Source organism: Cotesia glomerata, linkage group LG10 (genome assembly GCF_020080835.1).
Source record: "Cotesia glomerata isolate CgM1 linkage group LG10, MPM_Cglom_v2.3, whole genome shotgun sequence".
Lineage (NCBI taxonomy): Eukaryota > Metazoa > Arthropoda > Insecta > Hymenoptera > Braconidae > Cotesia > Cotesia glomerata.
The window spans coordinates 15,509,301-15,526,559 of record NC_058167.1 but is presented as its reverse complement, the minus strand read 5'-3'; the positions used below and the strand labels follow the sequence as shown (position 1 = coordinate 15,526,559).

At 25.8% G+C, this 17,259-nt stretch overlaps 6 protein-coding genes across 8 annotated transcripts; 3 read left to right on the top strand and 3 right to left on the bottom strand.

Annotated features, from left to right (window-relative positions):
- Positions 1-171: 171 nt before the first annotated feature.
- Positions 172-1,895, bottom strand: LOC123273122 (centrosomal protein 20). The gene is made up of 4 exons (XM_044740342.1): positions 1,763-1,895; positions 745-789; positions 404-613; positions 172-329 (listed from the first exon to the last, which is right to left on the bottom strand). The coding sequence occupies exons 2-4, from the start codon at positions 770-772 to the stop codon at positions 193-195; spliced, it is 375 nt and encodes a 124-aa protein (XP_044596277.1). The 5' UTR covers positions 773-789; positions 1,763-1,895; the 3' UTR covers positions 172-192.
- Positions 1,896-2,040: 145 nt separating this feature from the next.
- LOC123273120 (mitochondrial uncoupling protein Bmcp) lies at positions 2,041-4,328 on the top strand. Its single transcript, XM_044740338.1, has 6 exons — positions 2,041-2,239; positions 2,315-2,462; positions 3,127-3,406; positions 3,617-3,796; positions 3,896-3,985; positions 4,052-4,328. Exons 1-6 carry the CDS (start codon positions 2,167-2,169, stop codon positions 4,175-4,177), a joined length of 897 nt encoding a protein of 298 aa, XP_044596273.1. The 5' UTR covers positions 2,041-2,166; the 3' UTR covers positions 4,178-4,328.
- A 78-nt stretch (positions 4,329-4,406) lies between these two features.
- On the bottom strand, positions 4,407-8,635 carry LOC123273117 (protein FAN-like). Of its 2 annotated transcripts, XM_044740333.1 has the most exons (16): positions 8,360-8,635; positions 8,069-8,302; positions 7,814-8,006; positions 7,557-7,742; positions 7,402-7,473; positions 7,125-7,333; positions 6,905-7,067; positions 6,681-6,835; positions 6,253-6,431; positions 6,054-6,185; positions 5,782-5,982; positions 5,435-5,702; positions 5,121-5,351; positions 4,947-5,035; positions 4,609-4,860; positions 4,407-4,531 (listed from the first exon to the last, which is right to left on the bottom strand). In XM_044740333.1, the coding sequence occupies exons 1-16, from the start codon at positions 8,371-8,373 to the stop codon at positions 4,437-4,439; spliced, it is 2,673 nt and encodes an 890-aa protein (XP_044596268.1). In that variant the 5' UTR covers positions 8,374-8,635; the 3' UTR covers positions 4,407-4,436. The 2 variants fall into 2 exon arrangements, with proteins under 2 accessions (XP_044596268.1, XP_044596269.1); XM_044740334.1 differs by lacking the exon at positions 7,402-7,473 and having other exon boundaries at positions 8,360-8,634.
- Positions 8,636-9,146: 511 nt separating this feature from the next.
- Positions 9,147-11,161, bottom strand: LOC123273118 (outer mitochondrial transmembrane helix translocase). The gene is made up of 6 exons (XM_044740335.1): positions 10,646-11,161; positions 10,304-10,534; positions 9,998-10,199; positions 9,713-9,909; positions 9,458-9,636; positions 9,147-9,387 (listed from the first exon to the last, which is right to left on the bottom strand). Exons 1-6 carry the CDS (start codon positions 10,799-10,801, stop codon positions 9,192-9,194), a joined length of 1,161 nt encoding a protein of 386 aa, XP_044596270.1. The 5' UTR covers positions 10,802-11,161; the 3' UTR covers positions 9,147-9,191.
- A 163-nt stretch (positions 11,162-11,324) lies between these two features.
- LOC123273119 (BTB and MATH domain-containing protein 40-like) lies at positions 11,325-12,881 on the top strand. The gene is made up of 2 exons (XM_044740337.1): positions 11,325-11,664; positions 11,756-12,881. The coding sequence occupies exon 2, from the start codon at positions 11,811-11,813 to the stop codon at positions 12,765-12,767; it is 957 nt and encodes a 318-aa protein (XP_044596272.1). The 5' UTR covers positions 11,325-11,664; positions 11,756-11,810; the 3' UTR covers positions 12,768-12,881.
- A 1,007-nt stretch (positions 12,882-13,888) lies between these two features.
- On the top strand, positions 13,889-17,128 carry LOC123272762. Of its 2 annotated transcripts, none has more exons than XM_044739759.1 (5): positions 13,889-13,921; positions 14,000-14,127; positions 14,213-14,441; positions 14,516-14,822; positions 15,029-17,128. In XM_044739759.1, exons 3-5 carry the CDS (start codon positions 14,252-14,254, stop codon positions 16,617-16,619), a joined length of 2,088 nt encoding a protein of 695 aa, XP_044595694.1. In that variant the 5' UTR covers positions 13,889-13,921; positions 14,000-14,127; positions 14,213-14,251; the 3' UTR covers positions 16,620-17,128. The 2 variants fall into 2 exon arrangements, with proteins under 2 accessions (XP_044595694.1, XP_044595693.1); XM_044739758.1 differs by having other exon boundaries at positions 14,209-14,441.
- The last annotated feature ends 131 nt before the right edge of the window (positions 17,129-17,259 follow it).

The window sequence follows — 17,259 nt, the reverse complement described above, 5'->3', positions numbered from 1 at the left end:
CTATTATTATTTATGACACAATAAAATATTATAAATAAATAATTAAAACTATTGTTTGTCAGTTTAAGTTTAACAAAATCAATTGTACTTTCATAACATCTTGTCCGTATTTAAATAAATTAATAAAAACTTGATTACATACTTTTAAACTGATTATTATTAATATTAATATTACATTTAAAGTTTTATAAATCAAGTATTTTTAAGTTTTTTAAATGTTTCAGTCAGACAAAAAAGTAGTGGCAGCTTTTTTGTTCCTTCATTGTCTTCTATACCCAGACTTTGTGCTACTAGAGACCGGTCTAATGACTGTTTTTTACAATCACACTCTGAAATTTTATCAAACTTTATAAATTTTTTAAAATAACATTTATCTAATAATATTAAAATAAATTTAAAATACCAGACATAAAAACGTCCAAAGTATATTTGTAACCAATCCAATCAAAATATTCTCTGATCAGCTCGTTTAGTAGCAATACGTCACTCGGCATTTCGCACTTATTTGTTTTGCTTGACTTTGATGAATGGTCCAACAATTTAAGCACTTCACTTCGCATTTCAGCTTTAATACATCCAAGTTTTCCATCAGCTTCTAATGAATCTCGTACAGCTGACAATAAAATAACTTAAATATTATTAACTGTCATAAAGTCAGATAAAATATTTATTAAATAAATAATTAACATAAAATAAAATAATAAAGATTAATATCAATGTAAATACTATTAAAAAAAAATATACCATTTATTAAATCTTTTTCCGTAGTCATTATTCCTCAAATTATGTCTGTAAAAAATGAAAGAATTCAACTAAAATGGATAATCTTTTTTCCTGCCGACTGACGGCCGTTAAAGTGCCAGGTGCAATATCAAAACAAAAAAGTCAGCTGTCATGATAAAAAAAAAACAATCATTTTTACGTTTAGCCTTAAATTGAGTTTTTAGATTCAAAGATTTAAATATCTGGAATTCTTGAATAAAATTCTGTTTTAATTTATAATGCCTTTCGATAGGTGGCAGTATAGTATTTTTTTTTCGCAAGTGCTTATTAAATAGTCGTTTTCAATATATAACAATCCGTGATACAAATGTCTCAGGGGCCCGCAAGTGAGTTGGCGTCAGGCAACTGACGACCAACGCCGTAAGGGGAAATGGGTGGTTTGTTTCGCTCTATGCGAAGAAGTGTTTTCTGCCGCTAGCTCGTTCACTACAAAAATCGATGCTAACATATGTGGGCCCGACAATTTTTGTATTTAATTACAATTTTCTGAATACTTTTTTTAATATCAATTTTTTTTAATTACTATAATTCATAATAAAACAATACCAAAATTTTTTTTCAAAATAAATTACAATATCAATGATTGTTATGTTTATAAATCATTTAACTTTCTTTTCAAAAATTTCATAATTTTCAAAACAAACTGTTTTCATATGACAATTGACTATCTATTATTAAAAAAATAAATAAATACTTTTATTTTATATGTTTATAAATTTTATAAGATAAGATATTTAATATTTATTCAATAAAATGTGTTCATTAATATATTTTGAATTATTACTTATTGATGTTAAACTCTTTACGTTTTTTTACGATAACATGGATTTTTTGTTTATCATTCTATTTTTATTGTAAACTTATTGAAAATTATTTTCTATTTTTTGTTAAAGCATGTTTTTTTTATTTTTTACACTATCATTTATTTAAATAATTTTGTGAACATGGATTTGGCGCAATTTTTTGACATTAAAATTACTTTTATTAGAATTCTTATTTATCTTCAGTCAATTTTTTATAACCAATTGAAAACACACTTCTCATTACACTGCGCTTCAATGTTTCTCTACGCGCCTGTCTCTCAAACGACAAAATCCATCCATCCACATTAAAATAATTAGTGTAAATAGTGCTAGATAAAAAAAAATTTATTTATTTCTTATCATCATTGACAATTAAAACTAAGTATTTATTGAAATTCGTCATGAAAATTTATTTATTGTAAAGTATTAGAATATTTATAAATTTTAATCAACAATGTTTACAAAAATATGTAACCGATGATTATGATTAACCTATAAGTCCATATTATTTATAAGCGTGCGTGAGAAATAAATTTAAAATTAATTTTATATATATAAATAATTAAACATACTAATTGTAATGGGTGAAAATAAACCAGTTGGAATAAAACCTTTTATTTACGGAGGTTTAGCTTCAATTATTGCAGAATTAGGTAAAATTAAAAAATCAATTATTGTTTATGTTAAATGCATTTTTAATTATTAACTTTTTTTATTTATTTTTCAAGGTACATTTCCATTAGATACAACTAAAACGCGATTACAAGTTCAAGGTCAAAAATTAGATAAAACACATGCTAATTTAAAGTATTCTGGTATGGTTGATGCATTATTGCAAATGATCAAATATGAAGGATTTAAATCTCTATATTGTGGGTAAGTTTTTCATCTAGTAATAAATATAACTTATTTTCCTGCACTTAAAAGTACAAATATTGGAAAAAATATATATTTAAATTATCATATAAAAAATTCAAACCAAAAATAGTCTGATGGAAAGTATTATATTTTTAATCTAATACATAAAAATAATAATAATATTAAAAAATAATCTCGGGATAATAGCGATTTATTCGTAGTTAAAAAATCCACATTATGGTAGCTTCTACGACGATCTTTAGCAAAATGAAAAAAAAAAAAAAAGCATAAAATGATGATTGTGATCTAGAATAGCTTCTAAAGTGATGACATAGATGATTTATCAGTATGTATAAACATCACAGCTAATATTCCTGCACTTGATTCTACTCTTTATGAATTCCCATCTGAATTTTCTCCAACCGTAAGTTATTCCCACTCTTCATCAGACGTTTATAAAAATTTTATTTTGATGAACATTCTATTTATTCAAATATTATTTTTTAAGTAAAAGCGATAATAGTTATTAAGCCTTATCATTAATAAATTAATGTGCTTATAACTAAATTTGGTTTTACTTTAATTCAGTAATTTTTCTCAAGTTACATTTTTAGTTTGTTAATAATTTATTTATAACTTGTTCTTTTTTTTTTTTTTTTATTCATTTTTTAACTCACAACAGGATCAGTTCTGCTATTTTGAGGCAATCAACGTATGGAACAATAAAATTCGGAACGTATTATTCACTTAAGCAAATAGCAGTAGAAAAATGGGGAACTGAACAATTAGTATTGATAAATGTTATTTGTGCAGCAATAGCGGGATCTATATCCAGTGCTATTGCTAATCCAACAGATGTGGTGAAAGTTCGTATGCAAGTCAATGGTAATCAAGGAAATCTATCTTTATATGGTTGCTTCCATCAAGTATATAGACATGAAGGTGTTCGCGGTTTATGGAGGGTAAAAGCTTATGCTTTATTATTTAATTATGCGTACAAAGGTTTATTAACTCCAATTATCCTATTAACTTATCTACTAATAAATACCCTGGCATCAAATAGTCCTCTGTAACATAGTATTAGAATTTTGTAAATCGTTAATGAGATTAAAGATATTTTTTTTATAAATAGAAAGTAAAATTATTATTGGTAATTTATTATTGATATTTAGGGGGTTGGACCTACTTCTCAAAGAGCAGCAATTATTGCGGCAGTGGAGCTGCCCATTTATGATTTAACGAAATTTTTTTTGATACCTCATATTGGAGACAGTGTCAGTAATCATTTTCTTTCAAGCTTTACAGCTAGTACAGCAAGTGCGATTGCTTCGACACCTATTGATGTTATACGAGTAAGTTTTATTAAATATTATCGAAAATTTTAACCAATCTACTTTTTAGTTTAATTAACTAATTTTAAAAATTAATATATATATATATATATATTTCAGACACGATTAATGAATCAAAAACGTTTGCATAAAACCAATGGGACGTTTTCACCCCATATATATAAAGGCAGTATAGATTGTTTTATAAAGGTAATAATAATAATTTTTTTTATTTTTTTATAAATTTACTAATAATGTAAAATTATTATTTTACAGACAAGTAAAAATGAAGGTTTTTTAGCATTGTACAAAGGTTTTGTGCCAACATTTCTGCGTATGGGCCCATGGAATATTATATTCTTTATAACTTATGAACAGTTAAAAAAATTACCTCTCTTTTAAATAAACACGAGTACCTGTAAAAATAGAAAAATTACACTAATTATATTTATTAAGTTTTAAATTAATAAACTAAATGATGCTAAAAGATAAAACGTGTATATTTTTTTTGCTAACATTAATCAAATAAATAAAAAAATGTACTTATAACAAATATATTGTATTTTATTAATTATAGTGTACAAATAATATTAATTCAAATATAAAATTATAACAAGGGAAAAAACGATAATTTAAAAGTAGCCACTTTATTTATTTTTTATTACTGATGACAATTCCACACAATAATTTTTTTGTCATTACCGCCAGTTATTACAAATTTGTTATCTGTTGTAAATATTATTGCTGTTAATGGTCCTAAAAATAAAAATAAAAAATATAATTTAATTTAAAAATACTTGTTAATAATATTTATGTGTGAATATTCTACTGACCTTTATGACATTGTATTTTGGATCTAAACGAAGCTCCATGCGAATCCCAAAACGAGAGATAGCCTTGATCATCACCTACTAACAGTAATGGACCGTTCCAACCGAAAGCCATCGGTTCATTATCTAACGACGTACTGTATATTCTCGTACTCGTTTGAATATCAAATACATTTATTAATTTATCACTTGCACATGAGATAATATTTTTACATTCTGAATCAAATGTCATAGCATTGATTTTCGATTCGTGGTCTTGAAAAAGAAATTATCATTCATTTAAATAAGTTTAATTATTATTTCCTACAATATATTATTTGAATAAGAAAAAAATTTATTACCTTTCACCATAAAATGTAAATTATAAGTATCCATGTTCCATAAAAAAATTTCACCATCTTCGGTACCTGATACCAACAATTTTTCATCTCTAGTAATAAAAAATATTTTAATTAGAGTAAATTATTTATTTCAAATATTAAATCATGATGATGATAAAAAAAAAATCTGTGTACTTTGAAATACTTAAACAGGTAACTTTTGAGTCGTGATCAAGTTGAGCAATTAAACACTCATGAGGTTTAATTTTTGTACCAGATTCATAGCTGTGCCATATTTTTACAGTACAATCCCAAGATCCAGAGATGAAAATATTTTTTGTCGGACTAAGTTCTAATGATGATACTGCATCTTCATGTCCCATGAGAACGTCAATTATTTTACCAAACTCTACATCATAAAATATCCTGTAATAATTTTTAAATATATTATTTTCTGGTATAATTAAACATAAATGATTTTTTTCAATGGAAATATTATAATTACTTACAATGTATTATCCCATGATCCAACAACTAGGATGCTTTGATTATTTTTAGTTTTATAAAATATACATGAAGATAAAGGTAAATTTGATAGTGATATGCTTCGTGTTAATTTTTTAGTACTCATTGAGTAAATTTTTAATACGCCATCTTGTCCAACTGATGCAATATTTTCTGAATCACCCATAAAATTTATGTTAGTTATTACATCTTTATGGGACGAAAATACAATATATTGCTCAAGAGATAAATTATTCGCTTCTTCTTTGCTTTCTATAAAAAAAAAAAAAAAAAAAAAAAAAAAAAGTTGTTATTATAAATGAAATATTCTCTGTGATTAAAATTTTTTTACCACTCGTCAAAACCGATCGACTTAATGATAAGTCAGCTGATAAATTAATCGTATTAACAAGACGTTTTGGATGAGGTAATGTAAAAACTTGTTTAGGAATTTGTCCAAATTCCATGATTTGGACTTCTAAAGCATGACGATCATTAATGTCTTGAATGGTATCCAAGTCAACAGCTCCTTCGTAACACAGATGAAAGAATACTGCAATTTAGAGTTGTTAAATTAAAATTATAATTTTATCAATAGTATTAAACTAGATATATTTTATGTACCATTATTGGATTTTTCAGCTTCTGCGCCTCTTTGTTTGTAACCAAAAATTAAATCAATCCAGTGGTGAAGATTTTCAGATACCCAATCACTTTCCAAAGCATCTCTTAATTTTTTAACAAAATCACCAGGTCCTATAAATATTTTTTTATGAATCTGACTCTGTTATATATCTACTTAATTTTCGCTTTAAAATTTTACCATTTGCCCAAGGTGGTAGCAAGACATCGTTAACTTTGGTCCCATCAAAACGAAATCCAAAATCAATACCATAATTATTGACGAGAAAGTCACCATTATTACTTGGATCATAAAATTCTGGGACAAGTTCTTTGAAGTCAGACATATTTGCCAATACATTTTTCCACACGTCCGCTACACTGTCGGTGTTTTTTTTCTTGTTAACGAGCGTAACAACAAATTGATTCTGCTGAGTTAATGAAGCAACCACAGATTTGTTGAAAAAATAATTCTAACTCTAAACCCTCCTCTTTTTTTTTTTTTTTTTTTTTTGTTTATTAAATTACCCTTTTGATTATCGATTTATTAAAATTTTATTTTAAATATTTTTTACTTCAACTAAAGCGAAAGCGGAGAAATAGAAATATATTTTTTATACGTTTACTTACTTGTTAAACATTCGATCAGGATGATCAAATCTACCGTTTTGAAGACATAACATGTATTGAGGATATTTCCTTACTAGATAAAATAATACAAATCCAGGTGCACTGTAGTGAGATCCATACAAAAACTTTTTACCAGACATTTCGTCATATCTTTCCTATGAAAAATAAGTTTTATAATTATGATTATTATTACTATTAACTAATTAATTATAATATTGATATACTTTTAATCGTTCTAATCTACTCGGTTCTAAGGCACCGATAGGTTTGGTTAAATCACGATAATTTTTTGGATCATTGAAATCTATAGTAGGTGATGAATAATCCTGTATAATCCATGGCATTACAGGATATTGTGTTAAATCATGAAATGTTCGATCAGCTAAACTACAAGAATAAAATTATAATGTTTTTATTTTTTTCTAGTTGATAATTAATTTTTACCTATTGATGTATAAAAGGTATTCATAATTAGATAAAGCTCCGTTTTGCCATTGTATTGTCATTTGATTTTGTGGCACAATTTCAAGCTCAAGATCTGGCTGATTTAATAAATTTTCATAAAGTTTATCACGATCCTCTTGACTTTTTACTGATAAAAATAAATATTCAACTTTATTTTCAGGAAGTTTGGTCCATTTTATTTCTAAGCCCTGTAAAAAATATTTTTTTTTTTTTTTTAATTTCTACTTTTAACAGTTGATTAGCAATAAATTCTTACAATTGGACGTAATAAAAATCTTCTTTTTATAATATTCTTAACATTTTTTAAATTTATTTTTAAAACTGGATGCTGCAAAAAAAAAAAAAAAAAAAAAAAAAAATTAAAATATTAATATTTTTTCAACAAATTAAAAATACTAAACATGATAAAACCTGATCTAAATTATTATATGGCTGGAAATATATTCGTGAATTTGTTAATAAAACTCTTCCAGGATTAATAATTAGAGGTAATACTTTACTAGCTTGTACTTCGAATACAACTTGTTCATATAAATCTTCAAGCCAAGATGTATCAAAATTAAATCTCGACTGTCTCGAATGTACGATAGTCATTATCTGAAAATCATAATTCATATTATTAAATTAATATTAATAACAATCTGATATTTAAAGTAAACTTTAACAACCATAGCGTTTTGTTCAGCCGTAGGCAATGTTGATGCTCGTAAAAGTTGCATGATATGTGGAAGACAATCGTCTGGATTAGCATAATTAAATGATAATAAAAAGTTTACTTTTTTATGTATAAATTTATATGGTTCTAGGCGATTTCCTCTAAGCATTTCAGCATATTGTTTACACGCGATAGTCAGTACGTTTCTGAAAAAATAATAAAAATTTAAAAATTTAAAAAAAAAAAAAAAAAAAAAAAAACTATTTACCCTGATTCGTTATTTTCATCTGTGACACATTCAATTGATATAATTTCCTTCATTTGAAATTTTATAAGTGGTTCATTAATATCTTTATTAACAAATACTAATGATTTCGAGCATAATTTTAATCGTCCATCCATCCAATCATAATTTTCACCATCTGATGTTTGATTTAATTTCATTCGAACACTGTAATCTTGAAAAAAAATTTCACCTGGCTCCAACAGCAGCATAGAAAATCTAAAATAAATGTACAAGTAACTAATTTTAAAATTGAAAATTTATCAAAAAATTTACCGTTCTTTGTCCATTCTTGACGTTTATTTATTTCAAATCATTTTTTATAACCTCAAAAATATCAACTACTGTTCGACGTTTCTACCGAACGGTAGAATTATTGACCTTTTTATTTGTTTATTGATTTATTTACAATAAAATTATTTTAAAAATAAGTATTTTATTATTTATAATTATGATGGAAATAAAATTAACAACTTATATGTCAACTACACATCTTACAAGATGTTGGCTCTTTTTCTGTTTTTCTTTGTTTGAGAAGCATTTTAATTTGAGAACCACTGATAAGCATATATATTTTGCAGTGGGAATTTTTGTTCTTTCAACAACGCAATGATGATTATCAATTAATTTTTTTTTTTGTCTATAAAAAAATAAACGTAAAACAAATTGACTTAATAAATTGGACAATAAAATTTACCAATTCTGTTTTCAAAGACGTAAAAACAAAAATTTTGTATGAGAAATAAATAATGACGTATACATTAGATATATTTTTAAGTATATAATAATTTAATGTCTTTAAGGCATCACATACAATTTTTGTAAAGCCTAAAAATTTTTATAATATTTCAATCTAATATTAATATTTACAGTTTCATACTTAATTAATTAAATTTCCTAAAACAATAATTTACAATCAATTAACAATGTAAATTATTATCAATCAATTAATAGTGAAGTATCTTATATTCGGCAGAAAAAAGCAGCAGTAAAATAAAAAGTAAAAAAAAAAAAATGGTGCATTTAAATCTAAAAAAGGACTTAAACATTTTTACAATATATATTAAATTTTTTTAACATTAAATATTTTTATTATAGAATTAAATATTTAATCTAAATCGAATCTAGACATATTGTTTAAACTGCCTGTTTTTACTTTGGATATTCTCATCTTTTCAAACGCAGTCATTAAATCATCGTGAACTATCGGCCGCAAAGTATCATGATATTCTTCATCATTACTACTACTTGTGTTCGCCAAAGTTTCATCACTGTTGGCATTTTCTAACATATCATGAAATGAGCTGCAAATAAATATTTTTTAATAAATATTTTTAAAAATAAAAATATATTATATAAAAATTTTGAACTTACTTTGGGTGTTCTCGTGAATAATCACGAACACGATACAATGATGCTGTACGGCACATTTCATGTAAATCAGATCCAGAGAAACCTTCTGTTAATTTAGATAATTTATCGATATCAACGTCTGTATCAATAGGCTCAGTTTTCAAAATAAGTTTAAGAATTTCTGTGCGTTGTTCTACAGTCTGTATAAAAGAATTATTAATTAAAATTAGTACCTCAGTAAATCGTAATTTAATTATAATTATCAAAAATACTGACTGGTAGGCCGACGTGAAATGTCGCAGGTAATCGTCTGAGAATGGCGCGATCCAAATCTTTTGGTCTGTTAGTTGCTCCCATAATAATTACTGTACACGAAGGATCAGTGATTAAACCATCCCACAGTGACATAAACTGTGCTTTCATCATAGCAGTTGCTTCATGATCTTGAGAGCTACGTACTCTTAAAAATGAGTCTAGAAATATTCATTTCAATTTACTAAATCATTATTATTATTATTATTATATTAGATTAAATATATGAAATAATTTTTCTTAACTTACCAATTTCATCAATAAATATTATACATGGTTGTAATTTTACAGCTAGAGAAAATACAGCGTTCGTTAATTTTTGACTTTCTCCATACCATTTATCAGTAAGCATGCCCACATCTAAATTAATAAAGCAAGTGCCACTTTCGCGAGCTGTTGCTTTAGCAATCATTGTTTTTCCACATCCAGGTGGTCCATGTAAAAGCACACCCTTTAAAAAAATACATTGACAAATTTTGTTAATTTAAATCATTAGATTGTTTTAATAAAATAAATAAAATTCTTTAATAATTTATATATTTTAACTATTTATACCTTAGGAGCTTGTGTTAATTTCGAATCTTCAAATAATTTTTTTCGTCTAATTGGAAGTATTACAGTTTCTTTGAGCTCTTGAATTATTGTATCAAGCCCAGCAATATTATTCCATGATACTGGTATATCTTTAGGGTCAATAAGATTAGCTGCAATCAACATTTCATATTCAGTTAATTGGTTGGTATCTATTGATGCAGTAATTCCCAATTTTGCCAATTGTTCTCTAGCCTAAAATAATAAAAACACAAGATAATATAAATATATTGAGGTTAGAATATAATAAAATTATTTATAAATATGATTATATAGTAAATAGGTAAATAATTATTGACATAAAACCTTTTCTTGAGTCTTTTTTCTGGTTTTTGTTATTGGATCAATTTGATTTATCATCCATCTCATGCCAAAAAAACCAAATGCAGTTACTAATGATAATTTTGCAACTAATGAAAATATTTCATAGCGTGATAACGCTCCACCATCCGCAAGACTCATTTTATAAACTTAATAATTAACAAATTTATTATTACTTTAATAATTAGATTTATTCATGAATGTTTAGTTTACTGTAAGTTGATCTAACGTGTTTATACTTTTATTATCAAAATATAAATCAACAAACATTCGAAATTAATTTTACACAAAGAAATGGGAATCACAAACCGGTAGTTGATTTTTTTTTTTATTTATTAACGTTACGGTTTTTTTTTTTATAAATTTGAGATATTTTTTTTAAATTTAAGTACAAAGGTTATGAATTTTAGTTGTTAAATACAATAATCACTTAATGAGATATCTAAACAATACCGTAACAAAACGTTTAAATTATTGAGGTTTTCAACACGAGGGCAATGCAAAATACGTAATGAGAAAATGGTAAAATTTTAAATCGATTATTATAAAAATCGATAGTAAAATACTTTAAATCGCAGTTGTGATTAATCGATTGTTGAAAACCGTAATACGCATGTGCGGTGTAATAATTGGCACTAATTTAAAAATATTTTACATGGTTAGTGTATTTTCGTTCAGGTATGTAGGTACACACCTTATAAGGGTGTAGGTCCTCCAACTATAATGCCAATTTTAGTCAATCAAGGGCCTGAATTTCCCTCATTACTTGTTTTTGTCTCAAGTCGAAAAAAAAACCTTTGAAACTTTGAAACTACCATCCTCAGAGCATTACTACTACTACTTATCTATATTTTGTGTAATTACAAAAATTTAGAATGTGTTTGCGTGCGCAGATTTTTGAATTCTGGATGAGACGCTATAATAAGACTAAACAAAACACAAAAACGATTTATTTTCCGTGATTTAAATCTCAACGATTTTCCTTAAAAAATATTAAAAACTGAGTAAGTACGGTTAATTTAAATAATTAATTATTATATTAAATGTATTAGTCTTGAATAATAACATTAATTATTTTTTTTTTTTTCTGTATAGGACGCTATAAAATCAAGCAGCTTAAAGTATAAAAAACGACCATAACCAATTAAAAATGCAAGTTGAAAATACCAATAGTTGTAGTGAAATCACGTATAAGTGGGACCTACCGAATGAGAAAATTTCTAGTTTGAATTGGACAGCTTCGGAATATTTCAACTTTCCTAATAACGATAATGTGAAATTTTGCATATACTTTAAACGGTATGCTGGAGCTCGTTTGAAAGTCAAGAAGATAGGAACTCTCAAAGAAACATTTGACATTGAACTGAAAATAGGAGATAGTAAGATGCAAAGTACAACATTATTGGGTTCAAAATCATTCTCCGATGAATTAATATTTAAAGATATTAATTCTAAAGGACCCTATAGAATTAGTTGTAAAGTAGAATTTCAAGGATGCAATAAGTATGGAAATATTTATGTTCCAATACTAAACAAAATGGAGAACTATTTATTTTCATCCGAATTGAGTGACGTCACTATAAAGGTTGAGAATGAAACATTTTCTGCTCATAAAATTGTATTAGGCAAGAACAGTCCTGTACTGGAGACAATGCTTAACTCGAAAAAGCAAAAAAAATGCATTATTAGCTTTAAGGGATTTGATAAAGAAACTGTTGAAGAAGTATTGAGATTTTTGTACACCGGAAAAGTTGAGAAAGACAACGACAGTGACTTAATCTTGAAATTACTTTCTTTCGCTGATAAGTATCAAGTCAAAATATTAATGGATTTTTCCGAAACAAAGTTAATAAAAACCTTAACCGCTGATAATGTCATTGAAATACTTGTAGCAACTGATAAATATGATTTGGTAGATTTCAAGAAGAATGCGATCAAGTTTATGATTGAAAATAAAGCATACATTGAATTCACTGATGCAATCAAACAAATCAACAATTCAAAAGTAATATGGGAATTTTTTTTTGAACAAAGTGGAATGAAGAATTCAGAGAATGATGAATCATCGATTGGTGAAAATGATCAAGATTCATTTGATAGTGATTAAGATATGGATTAATTATTCATTTTATCATTTTATTATTAATTATTATTAATTATTTTCGATTACCACTATTGAGCATTGAATCAAAAAACATTTTATTAACATAGTAAATTATCGTTGGAGATATCTATTTTAATTTCCATTTTTACATAATAAATATCTTTTTTTAAACATGATATTATAAAGTTGCTAATAAAAAAAAAAAAAAAATTATTAAATCAAGTCAAGCTATTCATTTGTTTCCTTACAGTAATAAAAACAGATATTTATATTCTTCTCTTAAATTAAATAATTAATAAATATGTTAAACTGTTAACTTTAACAAATTCTTGAGACAAGAAATCCTTGTCTGAATTTTTATTTTTATTTTTTCTCATTGTATTGATGATTTTTCAACATAATAAACATCACTAAAACGAATTGTACTGATTTGATAAAATATTTTGCTGTACATAATCTATATATATATATATATATATGTATACTCTTTTCATTTTTTAATTAACTCACATTGATTGAATAACAATGAAAACCGTAACATAATAATATTAGTCTATCGTCGTTAGAAGCGATGTTTAAATAAATAGAAATAAATATCAAATGGAATGAAAGATCGGCGCGCGCGCAAATATATTCTCCTGTATATCGACCACCGTTGAATTCGTCGACGAAACTTGGTCCGACGGATTAAATAATCTTAGCTCGTAAATTGACAACATTCACAATAGTGAAAAATTTTTTTATTTTAATTTTCATTACTGATAACTTTGGCCTTAGATGCATATAAATTGCATATCTTGTGTATCATATTATCTAGATTAAGTTCTTTCATAAAATCTATAATTAATTTGTTAAAAAAAACTTTGTTACATGAAGATGTTAAAAAATGGTGTGCAAAAAATTTTTTTTTTAAATACGAAGAAAAATTAAAACGGCCTGAAGAAAAATTGTTATGTTATTAAGTATAATCACTTACAAAACTTTATTATTATTTTATAATTATTAAGTAGCCTCTACTGTGTTTGAAGTAATTTTTCCTGAGTAACATTAATTATTTAAGCAATAAATTTTATTGAAAAATTTATTTATCTTACATGTCAACATATTTTTATTCGTTAATTAAATTATTTAATATGTTTAATTGCAAGTGCTTACTGGTGAGATTTTTATTTTTAAATTTATACAATAATTTACCTAAAATAATGAAAATTATTGTATTTTTTAAAAATTAACAGAAGTAAAGTACAAATAAAATGTACAATATTTTTATCACATACAAGTGGATAATAAATAATAATAATAATAATATAAAATTGTCAAAAGTACTTGAAAAAATGTGCAAGAAATTATTATCAACGAATAGGTAAAAAATAATATAATACATAAAATTCAGAGAATAACTGATAAGCATAAAGATTAATATATATTTTCTGTTTTGTGTCAGATAGTGTCAGGTCGAGGATAATATGTGACATTTGAAAAAAAAAATGTCACAGCAACGTTATATGAATATTAAACATGAAAAAAACTTTAAATGCAATGTTGGCCTAAAAGTAAGGACCTGGTACTTGGGTATCCTAGGTTTCTTGATCGCTTCGTTAATAATAATAAATAATTTTATTACCAATCAATTTAATAGTAGTAGCATCGATCATTTTGCCAATGTTTCGATACAAGGTAAAGTTTAAAAAAATATTATATTATTAATTTTACAAATATATTTAAAACAAAAACTATTTTTATTTTTCTAGATAATTTTATAGAAAGAGAACAACGAAAAATTAGTATAGTAACAAATACAGTGTTGGGATTTATTGTTCATAAACAAGGATGTCAAATAGCAGAGCTTGATCCATTCAACGAATTTGCGAAACATTTTATGGAAACAGAGAATCCGTTGGAATGTGAATTTGGAAATCAATTGCCTCTTGTTGAGTCTAATGATACGGCTATATTTATAAATCCAGATACTCACAATCAGTATTATAATGAAACAGAAACCGCCGATTGTTGTTGGCGGATTTTCGAACGTAAAAAACATCAAGATAATTTTGTAAAGTAAGTATTTTTTTATTAATTAAATATAGGAATAGTGTAAACAATAAATATATTTAAAATGTATTAAAATAATCTTCAACACTTCTGATCGATTAACACGTGTTATAATAAACGTATTAAATTGCTTAGATAAAATATTAATTGCATACAATCAGTAAAAATATTATAAATTGTAAATCTTAATTATTATAAATATTTTATTATAGATATGATCCATTGTGTCAAAAATTTAATAGCTCAACAACTATAACAGCAGAATTCATAAAAGTTGAATGTTTTAAAAATAGTAAACAAATATATCGTGACTATCATTTTTTTGTACCTCGAAAACCTAATGTTGAAGAAAGATGCCATGTTGCTGAAAAAAAACGAAAAGAAGAAAGAAAAAAAGACGAAACGGAAAAAGATGATAACAACAATGAAAATCATTTAAGCATTTTAATTCTTGGATTAGATTCAGTATCACGAATGAATTTTCACCGTATGATGCCAAAAACTATCGAAACTCTTAAGTCAATGGGTGCCATTGAAATGATGGGTTATAACAAAATTGGGGATAATACTTATCCAAATCTCGTATCAGTTTTAAGTGGATTGTCAGAAAAAGAGTTTCGATCAAATTGTTGGAACAATTCAAAATTACCATTTGATAAATGTCCATTGATATGGAAAAATTTCAGTAAATCAGGATATCGAACGATATTTGCTGAAGATGCATGTGCAATGACAACATTTAATTATCTTAAGCCAGGATTCCGAAATCAACCAACAGATTATTACTTCCGACCGTATTGCGTAGCAGCAGAATCCGATATAGGTAATACGCACAAACTTAATGCGGATTTATGTGTTGGCACACGCAAAACATTTGATAATTTATTGAACTACACTAAAAAAGTAGTTAAAGAATTTAATGGTGATCGTTATTTTGCATTTTTTTGGGAAGCTAGTTTGACTCATGATTTTTTTAACTACCCGCAATTGGGTGATCTTCCTTACAGCGAATCAATTAGTTATCTAAATAATCAAGGTTTCCTTAATAATACGGCACTTATCGTAATGAGTGATCATGGAATGCGATGGGGTGAATTTCGACAGACTTATCAAGGAAGAATTGAAGGTAGTCTTCCTCTAATGTTTATTATTTTACCAGAATGGTGGAAGAAAAAATTTCCATTAGCAGTAAATAATTTACAACAAAATACTGTCAGTTTAACTACTCCGTATGATTTTCATGAAACACTAATGGATTTTTTGTACCCCGAAAATCTAACCAATCAATTTATTGTTAGCCGTATTAAAAATATGCTAAATGATAAAAATAATTCATCATTTCCACGTGGTATAAGTTGGTTTTTAACAATACCTGATGAACGTAATTGCTCAACGGCGGGAATACCTGGACATTGGTGTATGTGTCATAAAAGTACTAATATCTCACACGATGATTCTGCTGTAAAGAATGCTACTGATTTCATAATCAATGAATTAAATACAATGATTAAAAAGTATCCACAGTGCTCATTATTGAAGTTAAGTAAAGTTATTGATGCTAAAGTATGGAGTGCTCATGGTGAAGAAAAAGACAAAGATGAAGAGAGATCGCTAGTACCATGGATTGATTATACAATAGCTATTAAAACCATACCGAGCAATGCAATATTTGAGGCAACAGTGAGACACGATAATACGGGTAATAGTACGATAGTGGGTTCTATTGGCAGACTCAATTCATACGGTAAACAAAGTACTTGTGTTGATGATTTTAACATGCGGTTATACTGTTACTGCGGTTAAGAAATTCAATTTTTTTAACTCTACACATCATTCAAATTCAATGGATATATTTTATAGTATCGTTACTATTCATTATTATACTTATTGAATCGTTTAGAAAAATTTATTTTTTAATCTATGTCTGATATTCAATTTCATTCAATTATTTATTTATTTATTTATGCAATTACTTAACAATCTATTATTTTCAACGCTGTTAATATTTATTTTTATTCAATCATATTCATACTTGGTTAAATTAAAAAAATAGAAGACACAATAATGTAATAGTATGGTTTCAAGAGGACTATTTAATTTATTATGATTATTACATCATAATCCACTACAGATAGAAATATTTTCTATAAACTTGATCGACTTTAATTGGTGCTATTTCCACAGTTGAATTTTCTTTATAATTACCACGATAAAATCAATTTTTTTTATTGTTAGTTTTTAAAATATCTCAGTTGAAAATATTAAAATTTTTACCAGTTGCATGACGATATGACGCAAAAAATTCTTAAATAATCTGTTTTATTATTTTTAATTTTCTAAAAATATTTAATTGTAAAAAAAGTCATACTAAAAAAATTTTTTCTACTATAAATGTTGACTTTAAATAAAAAATATTTATTTAATAATTTATAAGAATATATAA

Coding starts and splice junctions, on each gene's coding strand:
- LOC123273122 (XM_044740342.1), bottom strand. CDS start 772: ATGACTACGGAAAAAGATTTAATAAATG. Junction 614..744: donor GGAAAAAGATTTAATAAATG/GTATATTTTTTT, acceptor TTTTATTGTCAG/CTGTACGAGATTCATTAGAA. Junction 330..403: donor TTTGGACGTTTTTATGTCTG/GTATTTTAAATT, acceptor ATAAAATTTCAG/AGTGTGATTGTAAAAAACAG.
- LOC123273120 (XM_044740338.1), top strand. CDS start 2,167: ATGGGTGAAAATAAACCAGTTGGAATAAAACCTTTTATTTACGGAGGT. Junction 2,240..2,314: donor TTCAATTATTGCAGAATTAG/GTAAAATTAAAA, acceptor TTATTTTTCAAG/GTACATTTCCATTAGATACA. Junction 3,407..3,616: donor GTGTTCGCGGTTTATGGAGG/GTAAAAGCTTAT, acceptor ATTGATATTTAG/GGGGTTGGACCTACTTCTCA.
- LOC123273117 (XM_044740333.1), bottom strand. Junction 6,432..6,680: donor CCTGATCGAATGTTTAACAA/GTAAGTAAACGT, acceptor AAACACCGACAG/TGTAGCGGACGTGTGGAAAA. Junction 4,861..4,946: donor TTTACATTTTATGGTGAAAG/GTAATAAATTTT, acceptor TTCTTTTTCAAG/ACCACGAATCGAAAATCAAT.
- LOC123273118 (XM_044740335.1), bottom strand. CDS start 10,801: ATGAGTCTTGCGGATGGTGGAGCGTTATCACGCTATGAAATATTTTCA. Junction 9,910..9,997: donor AATATTTATTGATGAAATTG/GTAAGTTAAGAA, acceptor GAATATTTCTAG/ACTCATTTTTAAGAGTACGT. Junction 9,388..9,457: donor TATTCACGAGAACACCCAAA/GTAAGTTCAAAA, acceptor ATTTATTTGCAG/CTCATTTCATGATATGTTAG.
- LOC123273119 (XM_044740337.1), top strand. CDS start 11,811: ATGCAAGTTGAAAATACCAATAGTTGTAGTGAAATCACGTATAAGTGG.
- LOC123272762 (XM_044739759.1), top strand. CDS start 14,252: ATGTCACAGCAACGTTATATGAATATTAAACATGAAAAAAACTTTAAA. Junction 14,442..14,515: donor TGCCAATGTTTCGATACAAG/GTAAAGTTTAAA, acceptor TTATTTTTCTAG/ATAATTTTATAGAAAGAGAA. Junction 14,823..15,028: donor CATCAAGATAATTTTGTAAA/GTAAGTATTTTT, acceptor ATTTTATTATAG/ATATGATCCATTGTGTCAAA.